We start from the raw sequence: 23,415 nt of genomic DNA, 5'->3' as shown, positions 1-23,415 counted from the left end.
CCATGACAAGTAATCATAAACCATCATTAACGAATACACCCATTCCTCAGAGTGGTGACAGGATAAACCACGGTGCTGCATGGAGCAGAGATGTCCAGCACAGGAACACATTTAAGAGATAAGAAGGAACATATTAAAGGGGGTTGTTCAGATCTGAACCCGGACATATCCCCATTTTCACCCCGGCAGCCCCCCCTGACTTGAGCATCGGTGCAGTTCATGCACCGATGCTCTCCTTTGCCCTGCGCTGAATCGAGCAGGGCAAAGGCATTTTCAGGAGTTTCGGTGATGAACCAGGTTCTCCATGGGGCTGCCAGGTAGCCCGGTGATGTCACCAACACTGATGGGCGCACTTTAGTGCTGCCCTAGCCAGTAAAACAGCTAGGGCAGCGCTAATGCCCGCCCATCAGAGCCATGTCATATTGTTGTTTGACCGTGACGCGGTTGCCGTGCAGACTGGTTGCCGGTGGCAACATGTTGTCTGTTTGCATGTGCATTTCCCCTTTAACCACCTCCGGACCGCCTAACGCAGATTCGCGTTCCGGAGGTGGCAGCCCTGCGCAGAGTCACGCATATACGCGTCATCTCGCGCGAGCCGAGACTTCCTGTGAGCGCGCGCGCTCACAGGAACGGAAGGTAAGAGAGTTGATCTCCAGCCTGCCAGCGGCGATCGTTCGCTGGCAGGCTGGAGATGTGTTTTTTTTAACCCCTAACAGGTATATTAGACGCTGTTTTGATAACAGCGTCTAATATACCTGCTACCTGGTCCTCTGGTGGTCCCCTTTGTTTGGATCGACCACCAGAGGACACTGAGGTAGCTCAGTAAAGTACCACCAAGCACCACTACACTACACCCCCCCCCCGTCACTTATTATATAGACTCCCTGATCACCCCCCTGTCATTGATTACCCCCCTGTCATTGATCAACCCCCTGTAAAGCTCCATTCAGATGTCCGCATGATTTTTACGGATCCACTGATACATGGATCGGATCCGCAAAACGCATACGGACGTCTGAATGAAGCCTTACAGGGGCGTGATCAATGACTGTGGTGATCACCCCCCTGTCATTGATTACACCCCTGTCATTGATCAACCCCCTGTAAAGCTCCATTCAGATGTCCGCATGATTTTTACGGATCCACTGATAGATGGATCGGATCCGCAAAACGCATACGGACGTCTGAATGAAGCCTTACAGGGGCGTGATCAATGACTGTGGTGATCACCCCCCTGTCATTGATTACACCCCTGTCATTGATCAACCCCCTGTAAAGCTCCATTCAGATGTCCGCATGATTTTTACGGATCCACTGATAGATGGATCGGATCCGCAAAACGCATACGGACGTCTGAATGAAGCCTTACAGGGGCGTGATCAATGACTGTGGTGATCACCCCATATAGACTCCCTGATCACCCCCCTGTCATTGATCAACCCCCTGTAAAGCTCCATTCAGATGTCCGCATGATTTTTACGGATCCACTGATAGATGGATCGGATCCGCAAAACACATACAGGCGTCTCCCTGGAGCCTTCCAGGGGGGGTGATCACCCCATTCAGACTCCCTGATCACCCCCCCCTGTCATTGATCACCCCCCCTGTCATTGATCACCCCCCCCTGTCATTGATCACCCCCCCCTGTCATTGATCACCCCCCTGTCATTGATCACCCTCTGTAAGGCTCCATTCAGACATTTTTTTGGCCCAAGTTAGCGGAATTATTTTTTTTTTTCTTACAAAGTCTCATATTCCACTAACTTGTGTCAAAAAATAAAATCTCACATGAACTCACCATACCCCTCACGGAATCCAAATGCGTAAAATTTTTTAGACATTTATATTCCAGACTTCTTCTCACGCTTTAGGGCCCCTAGAATGCCAGGGCAGTATAAATACCCCACATGTGACCCCATTTCGGAAAGAAGACACCCCCAGGTATTCCGTGAGGGGCATATTGAGTCCATGAAAGATTGAAATTTTTGTCCCAAGTAAGCGGAACGGGAGACTTTGTGAGAAAAAAATAAAAAATATCAATTTCCGCTAACTTGTGCCAAAAAAAAAAAATTTCTATGAACTCGCCATGCCCCTCATTGAATACCTTGGGGTGTCTTCTTTCCAAAATGGGGTCACATGTGGGGTATTTATACTGCCCTGGCATTCTAGGGGCCCCAAAGCGTGAGAAGAAGTCTGGTATCCAAATGTCTACAAATGCCCTCCTAAATGGAATTTGGGCACCTTTGCGCATCTAGGCTGCAAAAAAGTGTCACACATCTGGTATCGCCGTAATCGGGAGAAGTTGGGGAATGTGTTTTGGGGTGTCATTTTACATATACCCATGCTGGGTGAGAGAAATATCTTGGTCAAATGCCAACTTTGTATAAAAAAATGGGAAAAGTTGTCTTTTGCCAAGATATTTCTCTCACCCAGCATGGGTATATGTAAAATGACACCTCAAAACACATTCCCCAACTTCTCCTGAATACGGAGATACCACATGTGTGACACTTTTTTGCAGCCTAGGTGGGCAAAGGGGCCCATATTCCAAAGAGCACCTTTAGGATTTCACAGGTCATTTACCTACTTACCACACATTAGGGCCCCTGGAAAATGCCAGGGCAGTATAACTACCCCACAAGTGACCCCATTTTGGAAAGAAGACACCCCAAGGTATTCCGTGAGGGGCATGGCGAGTTCCTAGAATTTTTTATTTTTTGTCACAAGTTAGAGGAAAATGATGATTTTTTTTTTTCATACAAAGTCTCATATTCCACTAACTTGTGACAAAAAATAAAAACTTCCATGAACTCACTATGCCCATCAGCGAATACCTTGGGGTCTCTTCTTTCCAAAATGGGGTCACTTGTGGGGTAGTTATACTGCCCTGGCATTCTAGGGGACCAAATGTGTGGTAAGGAGTTTGAAATCAAATTCTGTAAAAAATGACCTGTGAAATCCTAAAGGTGCTCTTTGGAATGTGGGCCCCTTTGCCCACCTAGGCTGCAAAAAAGTGTCACACATCTGGTATCGCCGTACTCAGGAGAAGTTGGGGAATGTGTTTTGGGGTGTCATTTTACATATACCCATGCTGGGTGAGAGAAATATCTTGGCAAAAGACAACTTTTCCCATTTTTTTATACAAAGTTGGCATTTGACCAAGATATTTATCTCACCCAGCATGGGTATATGTAAAAAGACACCCCAAAACACATTCCCCACCTTCTACTGAATACGGAGATACCAGATGTGTGACACTTTTTTGCAGCCTAGGTGGGCAAAGGGGCCCATATTCCAAAGAGCACCTTTCGGATTTCACTCGTCATTTTTTACAGAATTTGATTTCAAACTCCTTACCACACATTTGGGCCCCTAGAATGCCAGGGCAGTATAACTACCCCACAAGTGACCCCATTTTGGAAAGAAGAGACCCCAAGGTATTTCGTGATGGGCATAGTGAGTTCATAGAACTTTTTATTTTTTGTCACAAGTTAGTGGAATATGAGACTTTGTAAGAAAAAAAAAAAAAAAAAAATCATTTTCCGCTAACTTGTGACAAAAAATAAAAAGTTCTATGAACTCACTATGCCCATCAGCGAATACCTTAGGGTGTGTACTTTCCGAAATGGGGTCATTTGTGGGGTGTTTGTACTGTCTGGGCATTGTAGAACCTCAGGAAACATGACAGGTGCTCAGAAAGTCAGAGCTGCTTCAAAAAGCGGAAATTCACATTTTTGTACCATAGTTTGTAAACGCTATAACTTTTACCCAAACCATTTTTTTTTTTTACCCAAACATTTTTTTTTTATCAAAGACATGTAGAACAATAAATTTTGAGCAAAATTTATATATGGATGTCTTTTTTTTTGCAAAATTTTACAACTGAAAGTGAAAAATGTCATTTATTTGCAAAAAAATCGTTAAATTTCGATTAATAACAAAAAAAGTAAAAATGTCAGCAGCAATGAAATACCACCAAATGAAAGCTATATTAGTGAGAAGAAAAGGAGGTAAAATTCATTTGGGTGGTAAGTTGCATGACCGAGCAATAAACGGTGAAAGTAGTGTAGGTCAGAAGTGTAAAAAGTGGCCTGGTCTTTCAGGGTGTTTAAGCACTGGGGGGCTGAGGTGGTTAAGGTGTCTCCCAGCGGTTTGGTAAGTGAGGGGTTAATCATTTAGCTATTGGGGATTTAGGTGTGTCCTGGGTGTGGCCGCTAGCTTGATTTTATCTGTGGCTTGCTGACTGGGGGCAGTGGGACTCCAGCCTTGTTTGGTGTTGGAGCTCTGCTCCTTTCCTGGGTGTTTCTGCCCAGTCCTTGAGGGCGACCTTGTTGGACATAAATTGTCTTCCTTTTGTATGCTCCTTATACCCTACCTCACTTGTTGTGGGTTTATGTTCAGGGTGTGTTGTACGTCTTGATTGTTGTTTCATGTCTGGGCTGTTGTTGGCGTTTGTCCCTGCATGTATGTAAGACATTTTCCCTGTGTTTTGTGTCCTCCTGAAGGGGGTTGGTTTCCCGGAGGGGTGAATCACTAGCCTGTATGCAGCGCTGCCTGGGGCTGCCATGCACCTTGCGGCATGGGGGTCCTGGCGGAGTCTGGTGTGCTGGATACCTGTGTGAGTTGCTGGTGCGGCGTCCTGTTTGGTGTTAGGGCTCTTGTACGTAATCACGGGTTCCAGTCGTGGAGACTTTGGCAGGCAAGTGTGCTGTCTTGTGTTCTTACCTGCCGATCCTCTTGCTGTGTATGGTCTCTCCTTTTCCCTGCTATTAGGTCTTTAGAGACTCTTGTTTTTCCGTGTCTTGGTTGAACAGGACGTCTCCCCCCTGCTCCTATCTAAGGGATTATCAGGGCGACTCAGGGTTCCAGGGTATGAACCGTCCTACCATCGGGGTCCACTCATACGGTGAGGAGTTAGGGTGAGAATTGGGGACGCTATAGGAGGTGACCTGCTTCCCTTTTCCTGGCTTCTTGGCCTAGCAGCTATCTACTTATCCTTTTACATTGTACGGTGGGGAAGTTTCTCCCACTCCCCACCGTGACAAGCAAGGGACATCACCGGACACACTGCCAGGCAGAAGCTCCTGCCCAGCAGTGTGGTGTTATAAACAAAGGGAGTGCATCGGAGCATGAGATGCTCTGATGCTAGCATCAGGGGGACTGCCTGGGTGAAAATATGGGTATGTCCGAGTTCAGCTCTGAACCCGGACAACCCCTTTAAAATAAAAATGTAAAACAAAAATGGTGACGTGTACCAAAAAGGCCAACATGGCAAAAATGCCCCATCAGGGCTTCTGACCTCAATGGTCAGGAAAAAGTTAAAGCGCTGGGACCAAAAAGGAAAAAAACCGCCCCGCCTTGGACCAACACTTTATATCTGGTCCTTGCTTCTCCAATAAACTTCCATAACTCACGGATCTGGCAGTGTCCCAGTCCGGGGTAATCTTGTCTGGAAGAGTGGCGGCGTCTCCCGCCAGCTGTGATTCTTCGGTGATAAGGCCCCATTCCAGCAACTTACGGGATGCCCCTTGTGGACAGTTGAGAGCCAGTAGGGACCCGTTGTGGGTGACCAGCAATTTCACGGTTAAACCCAACCGGTACTTTACTTGATGCTCCCTCAACACTGTGGTAATGGGAGCAAATTCCTTTCTTTTGGCCAATGTTGCTGCAGAGAGATCCGAGTAGATAGAAATGCCCCTGAAAACATCCTATGGCGTGGGGTCTCGCCTCAGAGCTCTCGGGAACGCCTCCATGATCGTGAAGAAGTGAATCCTTGCTATGACGTCCCGAGGTACCCATCTAAACCCCTCGTTTTCGGCACTCTGTGAATGCAATCTATTATCAGGTCTCTTTAAGTGACCGTCGGCAATGCTGCTTTAAGAAGCTTCTTAAGTAATCAACATTTTCTGAGATCCCGCGGATTCTAATATTATTTTGACGGTGTTGATCCTTCAGGTTATGTAGTTTGGCTGAAAGTTTGGAAATGTCCTCCTCCATAGCCTCGTGGGCGTCTATGAAAAAGAGTTGTGTGATATAGCGAACTCCGCCATCTTAGTTTCCAAGTGCGCCGTGCGATCACCAATGCATTGTATGTCTCTTTTGAGACCCCTCAACAATCCCATTGTATCTTCTTTCATAGAAGATCGCAGGTTTTCCAGCAATGACCGCATAACATCCTCAGTGAGGTGAGAAGTTAACTGACTGTCATGTCCCAGCTCTTTGGCGCCGATAGAGATACTCGGCAAGGACGTCGGCGTGGCGGTAGTGGAGGCAGGAGAATATGCGCTGGCGAGAGTGGCGCCCCTTAGGCCCGAATCTACTGGCCCCGTTTTACCGAAGAATTCGGTCAACTTCGCCGAAGCTGGGCACCTTCTTACTTTCCCCATGGCTGGTGAATATTAGAAGTTGCTAGAGTTTTATCTGGGTCGTCGGGAGAACCGCTTTCCAGTGCAAAGGTCCGGAGCAGAAGGATTAAGCGACCGGAGCCATCAGCGTGCAGGACACCCCCCCCCCCCCCCCCCCCCAATACACCTGTTTTAATGGGACTGAATGAAACATCTGAATTCAATGATGAAAACGCGGGGCCTGACACTTTCCTCTATATAGTGTGGAGACACTGACTGATTCACGTCCTCATTGCTCAATACTACCTGATGACACTTCCAAAATGTGACGTGAACTCGGCCATGTCTGGACTCCCCTCCATTGCACCACTTTTCCTTGATTAGTAATTATGACATATGGCGGTGGTATTTATGTTGTTACTATGTTATCTCATCAGCATGTAATCATAATTATCACCATACTGTACTTGGTGAGGTCATGCCCTGTATACCGGCATCTCAAAGAGCCTCCATACAGCATGTAAAGGGCAGCTCTGACCACACTGGATATGAACACCAATGCTGCAGGAACCAGTTCCGAGCTAGTTCATAGAGGGCACCTCCTGGGCTTCAAAGTCCTGGATCAGCATGAATATACACTCACCTAAAGAATTATTAGGAACACCATACTAATACGGTGTTGGACCCCCTTTTGCCTTCAGAACTGCCTTAATTCTACGTGGCATTGATTCCACAAGGTGCTGATAGCATTCTTTAGAAATGTTGGCCCATATTGATAGGATAGCATCTTGCAGTTGATGGAGATTTGAGGGATGCACATCCAGGGCACGAAGCTCCCGTTCCACCACATCCCAAAGATGCTCTATTGGGTTGAGATCTGGTGACTGTGGGGCCATTTTAGTACAGTGAACTCATTGTCATGTTCAAGAAACCAATGTGAAATGATTGGAGCTTTGTGACATGGGGCATTATCCTGCTGGAAGTAGCCATCAGAGGATGGATACATGTTCTCATTCTGTTTACGTCAAATTCGGACTCTACCATTTGAATGTCTCAACAGAAATCGAGACTCATCAGACCAGGCAACATTTTTCCAGTCTTCAACAGTCCAATTTTGGTGAGCTCGTGCAAATTGTAGCCTCTTTTTCCTATTTGTAGTGGAGATGAGTGGTACCCGGTGGGGTCTTCTGCTGTTGTAGCCCATCCGCAGAAGACTGAGCAGATTGTGAAATACTCAGACCGGCCCGTCTGGCACCAACAACCATGCCACTCTCAAAATTGCTTAAATCACCTTTCTTTCCCATTCTGACATTCAGTTTGGAGTTCAGGAGATTGTCTTGACCAGGAGCACCCCCTAAATGCATTGAAGCAACTGCCATGTGATTGGTTGACTAGATAATTGCATTAATGAGAAATAGAACAGGTGTTCCTAATAATTCTTTAGGTGAGTGTATATGCATAAATTCCACATTTTAGTGAATATTTTCCAATAAAACTCTGCCTCGGTCCGCTCAGCTCCTCCTGCTCCATAACAAGCTGCCCGCGGCTCAGACACCATGTTCAACCTCAATGAGCTCTCTGACAGGAACAAAGATGGCGGTGCTGCTGCCTGTACTGGACCCATCGATGATGAGAATACCAGGTATGGTGGAGCAAGACCCACACTGACGATGGGTCTAATAGCCCCAACAGCACCCTAGATCCGGATGAGGTCCAGTGGTTAAAGCCCTTGCTTCTCGCCCTACTACCTGCACTAGTGACCCTATTCCTTCTCTCCTCCTCAGGGTTCAGTCATGGCTCCTCTCTACAGTCCCGATCGGACACACCATCATCAGATTTGATTTTCAGCACCATCTTTATGCCGATGATGACACCCAACTACAGACTTCATACAGTGACATCATCACTGCTGTACTGCAGGACGCCAGTCACAGCACCGACGCCTCCACCCTGCGTCCGTCACAGCACCGACGCCTCCACCCTGCGCCCGTCACCGCACCGACGCCTCCACCCTGCGCCCGTCACCGCACTGATGCCTTCACCCATCACCGCACCAACGCCTCCACCCTGCACCGCACCGACGACTCCACTCTGCGCCCGTCACCGACGCCTCTGCTTTCTCCCATGAGCAGGGCCATTCATCTATATAGTGGGTGTGTAATACCATATGTCACCAGCAGAGGCCACCCATAGCTTCACCCAAGCAGCTGAAATCAGTAAGAGCTTAGAGCCTGTTCACACTGTGCACAGATCTCATCCGGAGGCCGAGCTCACACGAACGTGTGTGACCCGTGCCCGTGCCGCAATGCACGATCGCCGGCCGTAGGTCAGCCGCATCGGATCGCGGACCCATTCACTTTAATGGGCCCGCGATCCGCCCTTTCCGCAAAAAGATAGGACATGTTCTATCTTTTTGCGGAACGGAAGTACGGGACACAACCCCACGCAGCATTCCGTAGTGCTTCCGAGGGGTCCCGTTCCGTGCGGGCGTTTCGCTATTCCGGATTTGCGGACCCATTGAAGTGAACGGGTCCGCATCCGTGATGCGGAATGCACACGGAACTGTGGCCGTGTATTGCGGCCCGCAATACGGCCACGGATCACACACATTCGTGTGAACTAGGCCTAAGGTTTCTGCCGCCCGCAGATGGGGCTGATCTGTGTGCGGAAATCTGCAGTGTGTGAACCACGCCAAGAAGGAACACGCCCGGATAAACTGCAGCGCGGACTCCCATTACCAATGGAGTCAGCGTGGATTTCAGTGAATGAGCCCTTCGAGGTTCCTATGACAGGACGACCCCTGCCGGAGGAAAATAAAACAGCGCCACACCTGCCCACAGACTTATCCCAGTCAGTTGGTTTTTAGGAACGAAATGAAGCGGAATGTGAGTCTGTGTATTAGGTCAGGAACATCCCCTTTAAGCCACCGACTTCTGACAACCAGTTAGAGCGCCATTACAACCTAACAGGGGTTGTCACCCAGCTTTCCAAACCTAATTCCCACCTCCTCCACTGACCCTGTCTACAGGAGCCCTCAGACTGGGCCTCAGGTCACACAGCGCGCCACTCCTGTCACGTGCCGGGGACTTCGCGCCTCAAACCTCCCGCTCTTACGCGTCACTCCAAGCCCCGCCTATCCCAGCTTAGAGTCAACTAGTTGGCCACGCCCTCGTCGGTGTCACCTGAGTGCACAGACCCCGCCTCCTTCGCCTCGAGGCTTGCACCCCTTTGAGTCACAGGCCCTGTGGTATAACCCCGCCCATTAGTGTTGTCATTGATCGAAGAGGGGGCGGGGCCAGGAAGGCGTCCTACCTCTCCCCTTCCCGGCTGGCTGTGACTGACAGCAGAGCCATGGCTCCGGCGCTGGACAGGCCCGGCTACTGGGGGCCCCCGACCTCCACCCTGGAGTGGTGCGAGGAGAACTACGCCGTGTCCTACTACATCGCCGAGTTCTGTGAGTAACGGCTCCGTGCAGCACCCGTCACTGTCCGTATACTGCTGTCCCTGTACTGTATACTTCTGTCCATGTCCCTGTACTGTATACCGCTGTCCCTGTACTGTATACTGCTGTCCCTGTACTGTATACTGCTGTCCATGTACTGTATACTGCTGTCCATGTCCCTGTACTGTATACTCCTGTCTCTGTCCTGTATACTGCTGTCCATGTACTGTATACTGCTGTCCCTGTACTGTATACTGCTGTCCATGTCCTGTACTGTATACTGCTGTCCCTGTACTGTATACTGCTGTCCCTGTACTGCATACTGCTGTCCATGTCCTGTACTGTATACTGCTGTCCCTGTACTGTACACCGCTCTCCTGTATACTGCTGTCCCTGTACTGTATACTGCTGTCCCTGTACTGTATACTGCTGTCCCTGTACTGTATACTGCTGTCCATGTCCCTGTACACTGCTGTCCCTGTACTGTATACTGCTGTCCCTGTACTGTATACTGCTGTCCATGTACTGTATACTGCTGTCCATGTCCCTGTACACTGCTGTCCCTGTACTGTATACTGCTGTCCATGTCCCTGTACTGTATACTGCTGTCCCTGTACTGTATACTGCTGTCCATGTCCCTGTACACTGCTGTCCCTGTACTGTATACTGCTGTCCATGTCCCTGTACTGTATACTGCTGTCCCTGTACTGTATACTGCTGTCCATGTCCCTGTACACTGCTGTCCCTGTACTGTATACTGCTGTCCATGTCCCTGTACTGTATACTGCTGTCCCCGTACTGTATACTGCTGTCCATGTCCCTGTACTGTATACTGCTGTCCATGTCCTGTATACTGCTGTCCCCGTACTGTATACTGCTGTCCCTGTACTGTATACTGCTGTCCCTGTACTGTATACTGCTGTCCATGTCCCTGTACTGTATACTGCTGTCCCCGTACTGTATACTGCTGTCCCTGTCCTGTATACCGCTCTCCTGTATACTGCACGTACACTGTATGCCGCTCTCCTGTATACTGCACGTACACTGTATGCCGCTCTCCTGTATACTGTACGTACACTGTATACCGCTCTCCCGTATACTGTATGTACACTGTATACCGCTCTCCCGTATACTGTATGTACACTGTATACCGCTCTCCCGTATACTGTATGTACACTGTATACCGCTCTCCCGTATACTGCACGTACACTGTATACCGCTCTCCTGTATACTGCACGTACACTGTATACCGCACGTACACTGTATACCGCTCTCCTGTATACTGCACGCACACTGTATACCGCTCTCCTATATACTGGACATACACTGTATACCGCTCTCCTATATACTGGACATACACTGTATACCGCTCTCCTACATACTGGACATACACTGTATACCGCTCTCCTGTATACTGCAGTACACTGTTTACTGCTCTCCATGTACCATATACTGTACATTGCTGTACTATACTGTAATACTGTATGGACTGTGCGATGTCCATATACTGCTTCCTATGTAGCATATACTGTATACACTGCAGCTGTCACTGTATACTATACTGTCCTTACACTATATACTGCTATCCGTGTACTACATACTGTACAGGTTGCTGTCCTTATAGCCAGTCTGGCCACCATAGACCCCACTGCCGACGGCTACAGGATCCAGCTGCATTGTCGTTCTCAGGATGGAGTTGCATACAGCAGCAGAACATAGGAGCCCATGGTTCCCTGTCCCACCGTCAGAGGCCTCAGGCGGTATATTGTGCTGCACTGTGGTACCTGGTTCTGCTGGGGCAGTATATTGTGCTGCACTGTGGTATCTGGTTCTGCTGGGGCAGTATATTGTGCTGCACTGTGGTATCTGGTTCTGCTGGGGCAGTATATTGTGCTGCACTGTGGTATCTGGTTCTGCTGTGGCAGTATATTGTGCTGCACTGTGGTATCTGGTTCTGCTGGGGCAGTATATTGTGCTGCACTGTGGTATCTGGTTCTGCTGCGGCAGTATATTGTGCTGCACTGTGGTATTTGGTTCTGCTGCGGCAGTATATTGTGCTGCACTGTGGTATCTGGTTCTGCTGGGGCAGGATATTGTGCTGCACTGTGGTATCTGGTTCTGCTGGGGCGGTATATTGTGCTGTGGTATCTGGTTCTGCTGCGGCAGTATATTGTGCTGCACTGTGGTATCTGGTTCTGCTGGGGCAGTATATTGTGCTGCACTGTGGTATGTGGTTCTGCTGGGGCAGTATATTGTGCTGCACTGTGGTATCCGGTTCTGCTGGGGCAGTATATTGTGCTGCACTGTGGTATCCGGTTCTGCTGGGGCAGTATATTGTGCTGCACTGTGGTGTCTGGTTCTGCTGGGGCGGTATATTGTGCTGCACTGTGAGCAGAGGTCACAATAACGTCTGTACAAGCGTCATAGACAACTGCTCAGGCCATTTTACTCCCTGGATTAACTCTATGGTGTACCGATAGGCCTTAGACTTCTCCCTGCCATTCATCAGTGAAGGCCGCGCAGCGATGCTGCTGCTGCCTGAAACAACCAATCACAAAGCTCTTTACAGTAAGGAGCTTTGTGATTGGTCAGCTTCAGCAGGCTGTCGGAGCACACCGCTCTGAAGTGAGGAAGGAGGCGCACGGTCCTCACTGGCAGGTAAGGGGCCTTGCTCTGTAGTGGGGTCCCGGATCTGATCGCCTATAGTGATGAGTCTGAAGCCTCCGCCGAGCGCCGTCTCTCCTCCCTGCTGAGCGCGGTACTGAAGACGGCCTCAATAGAAGGTCTATGGGACCCTCTTCACTACCGCGCTCAGCAGGGAGGATAAGTGGCGGAGCGCTTCAGACTCCTGCTCATAGAAGTCAGCGAGGGTCCCATCGCTGGACACGCCAACAGGAGACCAGCAGCAAGCAGCACCAACCTCAGACTTGGGTCTGACCTCCAGCTGACAGCGAGGACACGGGAAGGAGACCAGCAGCAAGCAGCACCAACCTCAGACTTGGGTCTGACCTCCAGCTGACAGCGAGGACACGGGAAGGAGACCAGCAGCAAGCAGCACCAACCTCAGACTTGGGTCTGACCTCCAGCTGACAGCGAGGACACGGGAAGGAGACCAGCAGCAAGCAGCACCAACCTCAGACTTGGGTCTGACCTCCAGCTGACAGCGAGGACACTGGAAGGAGACCAACAGCAAGCAGCACCAACCTCAGACTTGGGTCTGACCTCCAGCTGACAGCGAGGACACGGGAGGGAGACCAGCAGCAAGCAGCACCAACCTCAGACTTGGGTCTGACCTCCAGCTGACAGCGAGGACACTGGAAGGAGACCAACAGCAAGCAGCACCAACCTCAGACTTGGGTCTGACCTCCAGCTGACAGCGAGGACACTGGAAGGAGACCAACAGCAAGCAGCACCAACCTCAGACTTGGGTCTGACCTCCAGCTGACAGCGAGGACACGGGAGGGAGACCAGCAGCAAGCAGCACCAACCTCAGACTTGGGTCTGACCTCCAGCTGACAGCGAGGACACGGGAGGGAGACCAGCAGCAAGCAGCACCAACCTCAGACTTGGGTCTGACCTCCAGCTGACAGCGAGGACACGGGAGGGAGACCAGCAGCAAGCAGCACCAACCTCAGACTTGGGTCTGACCTCCAGCTGACAGCGAGGACACGGGAGGGAGACCAGCAGCAAGCAGCACCAACCTCAGACTTGGGTCTGACCTCCAGCTGACAGCGAGGACACGGGAGGGAGACCAGCAGCAAGCAGCACCAACCTCAGACTTGGGTCTGACCTCCAGCTGACAGCGAGGACACGGGAAGGAGACCAGCAGCAAGCAGCACCAACCTCAGACTTGGGTCTGACCTCCAGCTGACAGCGAGGACACGGGAGGGAGACCAGCAGCAAGCAGCACCAACCTCAGACTTGGGTCTGACCTCCAGCTGACAGCGAGGACACGGGAGGGAGACCCTCAGGGCAGGTCAATCTATTGTCCCATAGCCAGAAAAATAAAAGGAGGAGCAGCTTATAGGTGCAGCACCCTGTGATGTGCCTGTGTACCCGGTGCGGGGCCCAGCACAAGCCTCCAGATGTCACAGAGCGACCGACTTACAGATACCCCTACTCTCATTGCCAGTGCTAATCCTGGAGATAACAGGGGAGAAGAGAGGAGGCTGCATGAGGGGTAGGGTCGGGTTCACACACAGACAGTAGTGGCCAAGAAAAAGCATCACTGTCCCACTATATACCGTACACTATTAAACTATGTGCGCTATAGTCTAGGACACTATATACCGTATACTGTATCACTATGTACACTATAATAGTATATACAGTACATTATCACACTATGTACACTATAATAGTATATACAGTACATTATCACACTATGTACACTATAACAGTATATACAGTACATTATCACACTATGTACACTATAACAGTACACAATCACACTCCATCCCACTATGTGCACTACATACTGTATTATGACACTGTGCTACCCTAAGCCTATCACCCAGACCCTGCAGAGCCCTGTGCTACCCTTAGGCTGGTTTCACACGGGCGTTGCGGGAAAACCCGCGATTTTTCCGCGCGAGTGCAAAACATTGTAATGCGTTTTGCACTCGCGTGAGAAAAATCACGCATGTTTGGTACCCAAACCCGAACTTCTTCACAGAAGTTCGGGCTTGGGATCGGTGTTCTGTAGATTGTATTATTTCCCCTTATAACATTGTTATAAGGGGAAATAATAGCATTCTGAATACAGAATGCAAAGTAAAATAGGGCTGGAGGGGTTAAAAATAAATAAAAAATAATTTAACTCACCTTAGTCCACTTGATAGCGCAGCCGGCATCTCCTTCTGTATTCTTTCTTTAGGACCTGGGTAAAGGACCTTTGGTGACGTCACTCCGGTCATCACATGATCCATCACCATGGTAAAAGATCATGTGACGTACCATGTGATGACCGGAGTGACGTCATCAAAGGTCCTTTACCCAGGTCCTAAAGAAAGAATACAGAAGGAGATGCCGGCCGCGATCAAGTGAACTAAGGTGAGTTAAATTATTATTATTATTTTTTTAACCCCTCCAGCGCTATTTTACTTTGCATTCTGTATTCAGAATGCTATTATTTTCCCTTTATAACCATGTTATAAGGGAAAATAATAATAATGATCGGGTCTCCATCCCGATCGTCTCCTAGCAACCGTGTGTGAAAATCTCACCGCATCCGCACTTGCTTGCGGATGCTTGAGAATTTCACGCAGCCACATTCACTTCTATGGGGCCTGCGTTGCGTGAAAAAAACGCAGAATATAGAGCATGCTGCGATTTTCACACAACGCACAAGTGATGCGTGAAAATCACAGCTCATCTGAACAGCCCCATAGAAATTAATGGGTCCGGATTCAGTGCGGGTGCAATGCGTTCAACTCGCGCATCGCATCCGCGCGGAATACTCGCCCGTGTGAAAGGGGCCTTAGGGTACTTTCACACTTGCGTTATTCTTTTCCGGCATAGAGTTCCGTCACAGGGGCTCAATACTGGAAAAGAACTGATCAGTTTTATCCCCATGCATTCTGAATGGAGAGCGATCCGTCCAGGATGCATCAGGACGTCTTCAGTTCAGTCTTTTTGACTGATCAGGACGGAGATAAAACCGAAGCATGCTACGGTTTTATCTCCGGCCCAAAAAACTGAACACTTGCTTGAATGCCTTTTTTTCCATAGGAATGTATTAGTGCCGGATCCGGCATTCAAAATACCGGAATGCCGGGTGCACAGACCGGTAAAAATGCGAAAAAAAAATCGAAACAGATCCGTTTGTCCATAGGCAGACGGATCCGTTCTTGTAATGCATTTGTAAGAAGGATCAGGATCCTTATCAGTCTTAAAATGCAATCAGTTGGCATACGTTTTGCCGGATCGACGGAACTGCTTGCCGGATCACTCTGCCGCAAGTGTGAAAGTAGCCTAAGCCTACATAGCCTCATACTGTGCCAACCTGACCCTGCAGAGCCCTCTGTGCCACCCTAAGCCTACATAGCCTCATACTGTGCAATCCTGACCCTGCAGAGCTCTCTGTGCCACCCTAGGCCTACATAGCCTCATATTGTGCCATCCTGACCCTGCAGAGCTCTCTGTGCCACCCTAGGCCTACATAGCCTCATACTGTGCCATCCTGACCCTGCAGAGCTCTCTGTGCCACCCTAGGCCTACATAGCCTCATACTGTGCCATCCTGACCCTGCAGAGCTCTCTGTGCCACCCTAAGCCTACATAGCCTCATACTGTGCAATCCTGACCCTGCAGAGCTCTCTGTGCCACCCTAGGCCTACATAGCCTCATACTGTGCCATCCTGACCCTGCAAAGCTCTCTGTGCCACCCTAGGCCTACATAGTCTCATACTGTGCCATCCTGACCCTGCAGAGCTCTCTGTGCCACCCTAAGCCTACATAGCCTCATACTGTGCAATCCTGACCCTGCAGAGCTCTCTGTGCCACCCTAGGCCTACATAGCCTCATACTGTGCCATCCTGACCCTGCAGAGCTCTCTGTGCCACCCTAAGCCTACATAGCCTCATACTGTGCAATCCTGACCCTGCAGAGCTCTCTGTGCCACCCTAGGCCTACATAGCCTCATACTGTGCCATCCTGACCCTGCAGAGCTCTCTGTGCCACCCTAGGCCTACATAGCCTCATACTGTGCCATCCTGACCCTGCAGAGCTCTCTGTGCCACCCTAGGCCTACATAGCCTCATAGTGTGCCATCCTGACCCTGCAGAGCTCTCTGTGCCACCCTAGGCCTACATAGCCTCATACTGTGCCATCCTGACCCTGCAGAGCTCTCTCTGCCACCCTAGGCCTACATAGCCTCATACTGTGCCAACCTGACCCTGCAGAGCTCTCTGCCACCCTAAGCCTACATAGCCTCATACTGTGCCAACCTGACCCTCCAGAGCCCTCTGTGCCATCCTAGGCCTACATAGACTCATACTGTGCCAACCTGACCCTGCAGAGCCCTCTGTGCCACCCTAGGCCTACATAGCCTCATACTGTGCCAACCTGACCCTGCAGAGCTCTCTGCTACCCTAGGCCTACATAGCCTCATACTGTGCCAACCTGACCCTGCAGAGCCCTCTGTGCCACCCTAGGCCTACATAGCCTCATACTGTGCCAACCTGACCCTGCAGAGCTCTCTGCCACCCTAGGCCTACATAGCCTCATACTGTGCCAACCTGACCCTGCAGAGCTCTCTGCTACCCTAGGCCTACATAGCCTCATACTGTGCCAACCTGACCCTGCAGAGCCCTCTGTGCCACCCTAGGCCTACATAGCCTCATACTGGGCCATCCTGACCCTGCAGAGCTCTCTGCCACCTTAGGCCTACATAGCCTCATACTGTGCCATCCTGACCCTGCAGAGCTCTCTGCCACCCTAGGCCTACATAGCCTCATACTGTGCCATCCTGACCCTGCAGAGCTCTCTGCCACCCTAGGCCTACATAGCCTCCTACTGTGCAATCCTGACCCTGCAGAGCTCTCTGCCACCCTAGGCCTACATAGCCTCATACTGTGCCATCCTGACCCTGCAGAGCTCTCTGCCACCCTAGGCCTACATAGCCTCATACTGTGCAATCCTGACCCTGCAGAGCTCTCTGCCACCCTAGGCCTACATAGCCTCATACTGTGCCATCCTGACCCTGCAGAGCCCTCTGTGCCACCCTAAGCCTACATAGCATTAGCATCCAATCTGAGACCGCTGCAGAGGAGGAAGCCCTCATGTGCGCGGTGCTTTGTACCAAGTTGCCCCTAAACTCCATTTCCGCTGAGGGTAACAGTGCCCCCAGCTTTAGGTGTTGGAGGAATGACTAAGGAGTCTACTGCTCACATCGATAAAGGCAAGAACTGGTGGCACTGTATAGGTGGCCGTGGTCTTATGTTTAGTTTATGATGTCAGCTAAATTTAAAATTGTCTAAATTTGCTATTTATGCATGGACGACAGTTCTAGATACTAGTAATGGTTTCCCTGCATAAATAGCAACCCCTTAATGTTATGTAGGTCTACGTATTAAAGGGGTTCTACAGGTTTTTTGTTTTTTTTAACTGATGATCTATCCAGAGGATGATAGATCATCAGTTTAAATAAAACTGCAGAACCCCTTTAACTATTTGAATTAGGGTCCATTCACACATCCGTAAGTGTTCTGCGGATCCGCAAAACACGGACACTGGCAATGTGCATTCCGCAATTTGCTAACCGCACATCGCCGGCAGTATAACAGAAAATGCCTAATCTTGTCCGCAACTGCGGACAAGAATAGGACATGTTCTATTTTTTTGCGGAAACGGGAGCACGTATTGCGGAAGTGCGGATCCGCAAATGCGGATGCGGACAGCACATTCTGGCCCCATTGAAAATGAATGGGTCTGCACCCGTTCCGCAAAATTGCGGAACAGATGCAGACCCATTTTGCGGACATGTGAATGGACCCTTACTGTAACTTTCCTACTCCTCATCGGCTAAAAATACTCCTCAAAAATCTCTTCCAGAAAAAATGTAGCGTGACCTCTGACTGTGGTGTCTGGTTCTACTGAGGCGGTATATTGTGCTGTGGTGTCTGGTTCTGCTGGGGCAGTATATTGTGCTGCACTGTGGTATTTGGTTCTGCTGGGGCAGTATATTGTGCTGCACTGTGGTATTTGGTTCTGCTGAGGCAGTATATTGTGCTGCACTGTGGTATTTGGTTCTGCTGAGGCGGTATATTGTGCTGCACTGTGGTATTTGGTTCTGCTGCGGCAGTATATTGTGCTGCACTGTGGTGTCTGGTTCTGCTGGGGCAGTATATTGTGCTGCACTGTGGTATCTGGTTCTGCTGGGGCAGTATATTGTGCTGCACTGTGGTATTTGGTTCTGCTGAGGCGGTATATTGTGCTGCACTGTGGTATTTGGTTCTGCTGAGGCGGTATATTGTGCTGCACTGTGGTATTTGGTTCTGCTGAGGCGGTATATTGTGCTGCACTGTGGTATTTGATTCTGCTGGGGCAGTATATTGTGCTGCACTGTGGTATCTGGTTCTGCTGGGGCAGTATATTGTGCTGCACTGTGGTATTTGGTTCTGCTGAGGCGGTATATTGCGCTGCACTGTGGTGTCTGGTTCTGCTGAGTCGGTATATTGTGCTGCACTGTGATGTCTGGTTCTGCTGGGGCAGTATATTGTGCTGCACTGTGGTATCTGGTTCTGCTGGGGCAGTATATTGTGCTGCACTGTGGTATCTGGTTCTGCTGGGGCGGTATATTGTGCTGCACTGTGGTATCCGGTTCTGCTGGGGCAGTATATTGTGCTGCACTGTGGTATCTGGTTCTACTGAGGCGGTATAATGTGCTGCACTGTGGTATCTGGTTCTGCTGGGGCAGTATATTGTGCTGCACTGTGGTGTCTGGTTCTGCTGGGGCGGTATATTGTGCTGCACTGTGGTGTTTGGTTCTGCTGGGGCGGTATATTGTGCTGCACTGTGGTGTCTGGTTCTGCTGGGGCGGTATATTGTGCTGCACTGTGGTGCTTGGTTCTGCTGGGGCGGTATATTGTGCTGCACTGTGGTGTTTGGTTCTGCTGGGGCAGTATATTGTGCTGCACTGTGGTGTCTGGTTCTGCTGGGGCAGTATATTGTGCTGCACTGTGGTGCTTGGTTCTGCTGGGGCGGTATATTGTGCTGCACTGTGGTGTCTGGTTCTGCTGGGGCAGTATATTGTGCTGCACTGTGGTGCTTGGTTCTGCTGGGGCGGTATATTGTGCTGCACTGTGGTGTTTGGTTCTGCTGGGGCAGTATATTGGGGGATTCCTATGGACTGCAGAATACAGGAGTTGCCGTTAGCAACCAGTGCTGCTACAATGTATCCAAGGGATACTGTACAATCCTTTAATGGTAGCTGTAGTCATGGCAACGGCAATGTTTACAGCCCTGTGTCCTCCAAAAAGGGGCCCACCCTTTATTGCTGTTCTTTCCAAAACCCGCAGGTCGTCAGGGCATGCTGGGAGTTGTAGTGTTGCAACCACTGGTGGGAGAGCAATGTTGCTTTTAAGATCTGCACTGTATAGAAGCGTCCTCCATGCTTTACACATGCGGCTGGCAACGTCTGTAAATCATTACAGTAGCCAGAAGCACCCGGTGATGCTGCCACTGGCGTCCCCTTCCCTCATTACCCCACAGATAAAAGTGCCCATCCCTGCATTGTCACCACTCGTCTGGGTACAAGGTCCACCCCTCCCCCGCCACCCTGTGAGTATTGACTTCTGCACACTTTGGCTGAGCACCGCTTCCCCTTCATTTTAGCGATAGGTGGGGGTCTCTGCACCCCTTCCCCCATCGATCAACACCTCGAGCTCTGCAGCTCTCTAACAGACTGCGTTCCTATTCTGCACCATTTTCAAGATCTCTACTTGCTGTCAGTTATAAAGTCCAGAGCCTTTACAGGTCCAGGGTTTCATTAGGGTACATTCACACGTCCGTATAAATTTTGCGTACGGACCCATTCATTGCATTGGGGCGAAAGATGCGGACAGCACACTCCGTATTTCCCTTCCGCGGCCCCGCAAAAACTATAGAGCATGCCGGACAAGAATAGGCGTTTTCTATATCGTGCCGGCCCTGTGCATCCCCGCAAAATGCGGAACGCACACGGCTGGTATCCCAATCGCAATTTTGGACCGCAAAACACGGCACGTTCTTTTGAATGTAATAATTACACGTTATTTCCAAAAAACTCCTTTTAATCGCTTCCCTTTCCGCACACAGGCACGCACTGACGGCGCCGGCCGCCCGCCATGTAGTAGCTTCACATCTCCATAAATGCGTGGTGCGGTCTCGGGAGTTGTGCCCACGCCATCGGAAGCTGTAACGTACACCTGTCTGCGAAAGGTCGGGATCAGAAAGGACTCTGATCCCCGGTTGTTTTAACCCCTCAGATGCCACGTTCCGCACTGGTTGCAGCACCCTCTGTAAGCCCACAGGCACCTCTGCCATGGGATCCTGGGGTGCTGACGGTACACGGCAGACCAGATCGGCCACCTGTCGGCAGAAAAGTGACAGGCGGAATACACGAGCATTACCGCGTAATAAAACGGTCAAAGGATCACAATCAAATAAAAAATAAATTCTAATAAAAATAAAAAAATCCCTGCATATTGGATTTCTCCGTAATCACCCGGAGAGGAAGTTCTGGCGGCGCTGCTCCTTCTCCCTCCGCATACCTAGAATACTCAGCACTCTCTTATCATAACGGCCTTGTCTTCGCTCCATTTATGACTTCAGCAGCCAGGATCTGCCGGAAGCTGCACTTTGCCTTAGTTAATTGCTTAAAGGGGATGACTTAAAATAGTCAGTAGTAATAGTAGTACATTCGAAGTACCTACAGTCGTTTGGTACTTTTATTTTTTATTTAATTTTTTGGTACAAGTGATAACAAAAGTGCCGCCATATTGGTTGACTCTGTTCACAATCCCGATTTTTCCCGACCACTGGGGTCGGATTAGTGGAATTTGTGATGTGAAGACTGGAATAAGGGCACAGGTCTTGTGGTCGGCTAATAGAAGGACATAAGTTGCACTTGGACTTTTCCGCCAGAGCTGATCGGCAGATGTGAAGCTGTTCTGTACCTGGCAGCGGAGTTCCTCCCTTATCTGATTTGATTCAGTCTTTCCTCCCATGTGCTGATTAATGTCTCCTTCTCTCTGATCTTCTCTGTGGAGGTTTCTGGGCGTCTTTCATGCGCCAGCTGGTTTCTGCATCCCTGCCTTGTATTAATATTATTACTGCGTTCAGTCTACAGAGATGTCAAGGTGGTCAGTGCTCTAAAGGAGTGCCTACCACGTACTGGTACTTATACTCCAGAGCTGCACTCACTATTCTGCTGGTGCAGTCACTGTGTACATACATTACTTATCCTGTACGGATCCTGAGTTACATCCTGTATTATACTCCAGAGCTGCACTCACTATTCTGCTGGTGCAGTCACTGTGTACATACATTACATTACTTATCCTGTACTGATCCTGAGTTACATCCTGTATTATACTCCAGAGCTGTACTCACTATTCTGCTGGTGGAGTCACTGTGTACATACATTACTTATCCTGTACTGATCCTGAGTTACATCCTGTATTATACTCCAGAGCTGCACTCACTATTCTGCTGGTGGAGTCACTGTGTACATACATTACATTACTTATCCTGTACTGATCCTGAGTTACATCCTGTATTATACTCCAGAGCTGCACTCACTATTCTGCTGGTGCACTCACTGTGTACATACATTACATTACTTATCCTGTACTGATCCTGAGTTACATCCTGTATTATACTCCAGAGCTGCACTCACTATTCTGCTGGTGCAGTCACTGTGTACATACATTACATTACTTATCCTGCACTGATCCTGAGTTACATCCTGTATTATACTCCAGAGCTGCACTCACTATTCTGCTGGTGCAGTCACTGTGTACATACATTACATTACTTATCCTGTACTGATCCTGAGTTACATCCTGTATTATCCTCCAGAGCTGCACTCACTATTCTGCTGGTGCAGTCACTGTGTACATACATTACATTACTTATCCTGTACTGATCCTGAGTTACATCCTCTATTATACTCCAGAGCTGCACTCACTATTCTGCTGGTGCAGTCACTGTGCACATACATTACATAACTTATCCTGCACTGACCCTGAGTTACATCCTGTATTATACTCCAGAGCTGCACTCACTATTCTGCTGGTGGAGTCACTGTGTACATAAGGCAGTGGTGGATAACATACTCGCAGGGGCTAGTTGTACTGTTAGGGGCCCGCAGTGAGAATACAGGGCAGACCTGCTGCTCAGGTTCGCTGGGGCTTTGAGGAATGCACACACTAAGGTGGGAGAACTGGTCGTGTGATACGAGGTATGGAAGGCAGCGCGCTCGAGGAGCCTCACAAGATGCCTCCATCGGATGTGAGGGGCAGAACCCCGGCATCTACTAATATGGAGCCGCCACAGCCACTCCCATCTCCTCGTGTCCTCATTTGTATAACAGACCGATCATTTACATGTGAACGGCGATAGCACTTATCCGTCCTCTGCTGCATGTGGCGTTCAGTGCCCCCACCTTTCTAGCTCACGGCTACACCTACCTGCACATGCCCGCCATCACCAGTCTTCGTGAGGGCATGCTACACTGTGGAAGATGGCGGCAGACACTGCACCAGCCCTTAGACATGCACTAAGTGAAGTATCAATTGTGATGTCCGTTTCTTCACAGCTCCAAATCCCCTCCATAGACATAGTTGTACGATAACCTGCTGGCCTCCTGCAGCCTCCACTAGGGGGAGAGCTCCCTCTAGTGGCAACTGCAGGCAGACAACATTTTATCATTTACCTATGTCTATCTACGTAGGGGGTTTGGAGCTCTCTGACCTCTACAAAGATAATTTCTGAAGTTGACTTATTCCGATTTTCAGCTCTGCCCTTGTCCCCTATTATCTTGCTCCCCAGTTTCAAGCCTGATTTTTGAAGGGTCTTGTTCCTGAGACCCTCCGTCTGACGTGTGGGTGATGCACCCTATTCCTTTGACTTGATGGTTGCGTAAGAG

At 49.7% G+C, this 23,415-nt stretch overlaps 1 protein-coding gene across 1 annotated transcript in view; it reads left to right on the top strand.

Annotated features, from left to right (window-relative positions):
• The first annotated feature begins 9,643 nt into the window (after nt 1–9,643).
• ACER3 (alkaline ceramidase 3) overlaps nt 9,644–23,415 on the top strand; it is a 43,274-nt gene continuing 29,502 nt past the window's right edge. The window contains exon 1 of the mRNA XM_040426429.1: nt 9,644–9,798. Coding sequence (XP_040282363.1) covers nt 9,696–9,798 — 103 coding nt within the window. The 5' untranslated portion in view covers nt 9,644–9,695. The remainder of the gene's footprint in view (nt 9,799–23,415) is intronic.

The sequence above is a fragment of the Bufo bufo genome, chromosome 3, assembly GCF_905171765.1.
Source record: "Bufo bufo chromosome 3, aBufBuf1.1, whole genome shotgun sequence".
In the NCBI taxonomy this organism is placed as follows: Eukaryota; Metazoa; Chordata; class Amphibia; order Anura; family Bufonidae; genus Bufo; species Bufo bufo.
The sequence above is the reverse complement of the archived record's forward strand: the minus strand, read 5'-3'. Positions and strand labels throughout refer to the sequence as shown.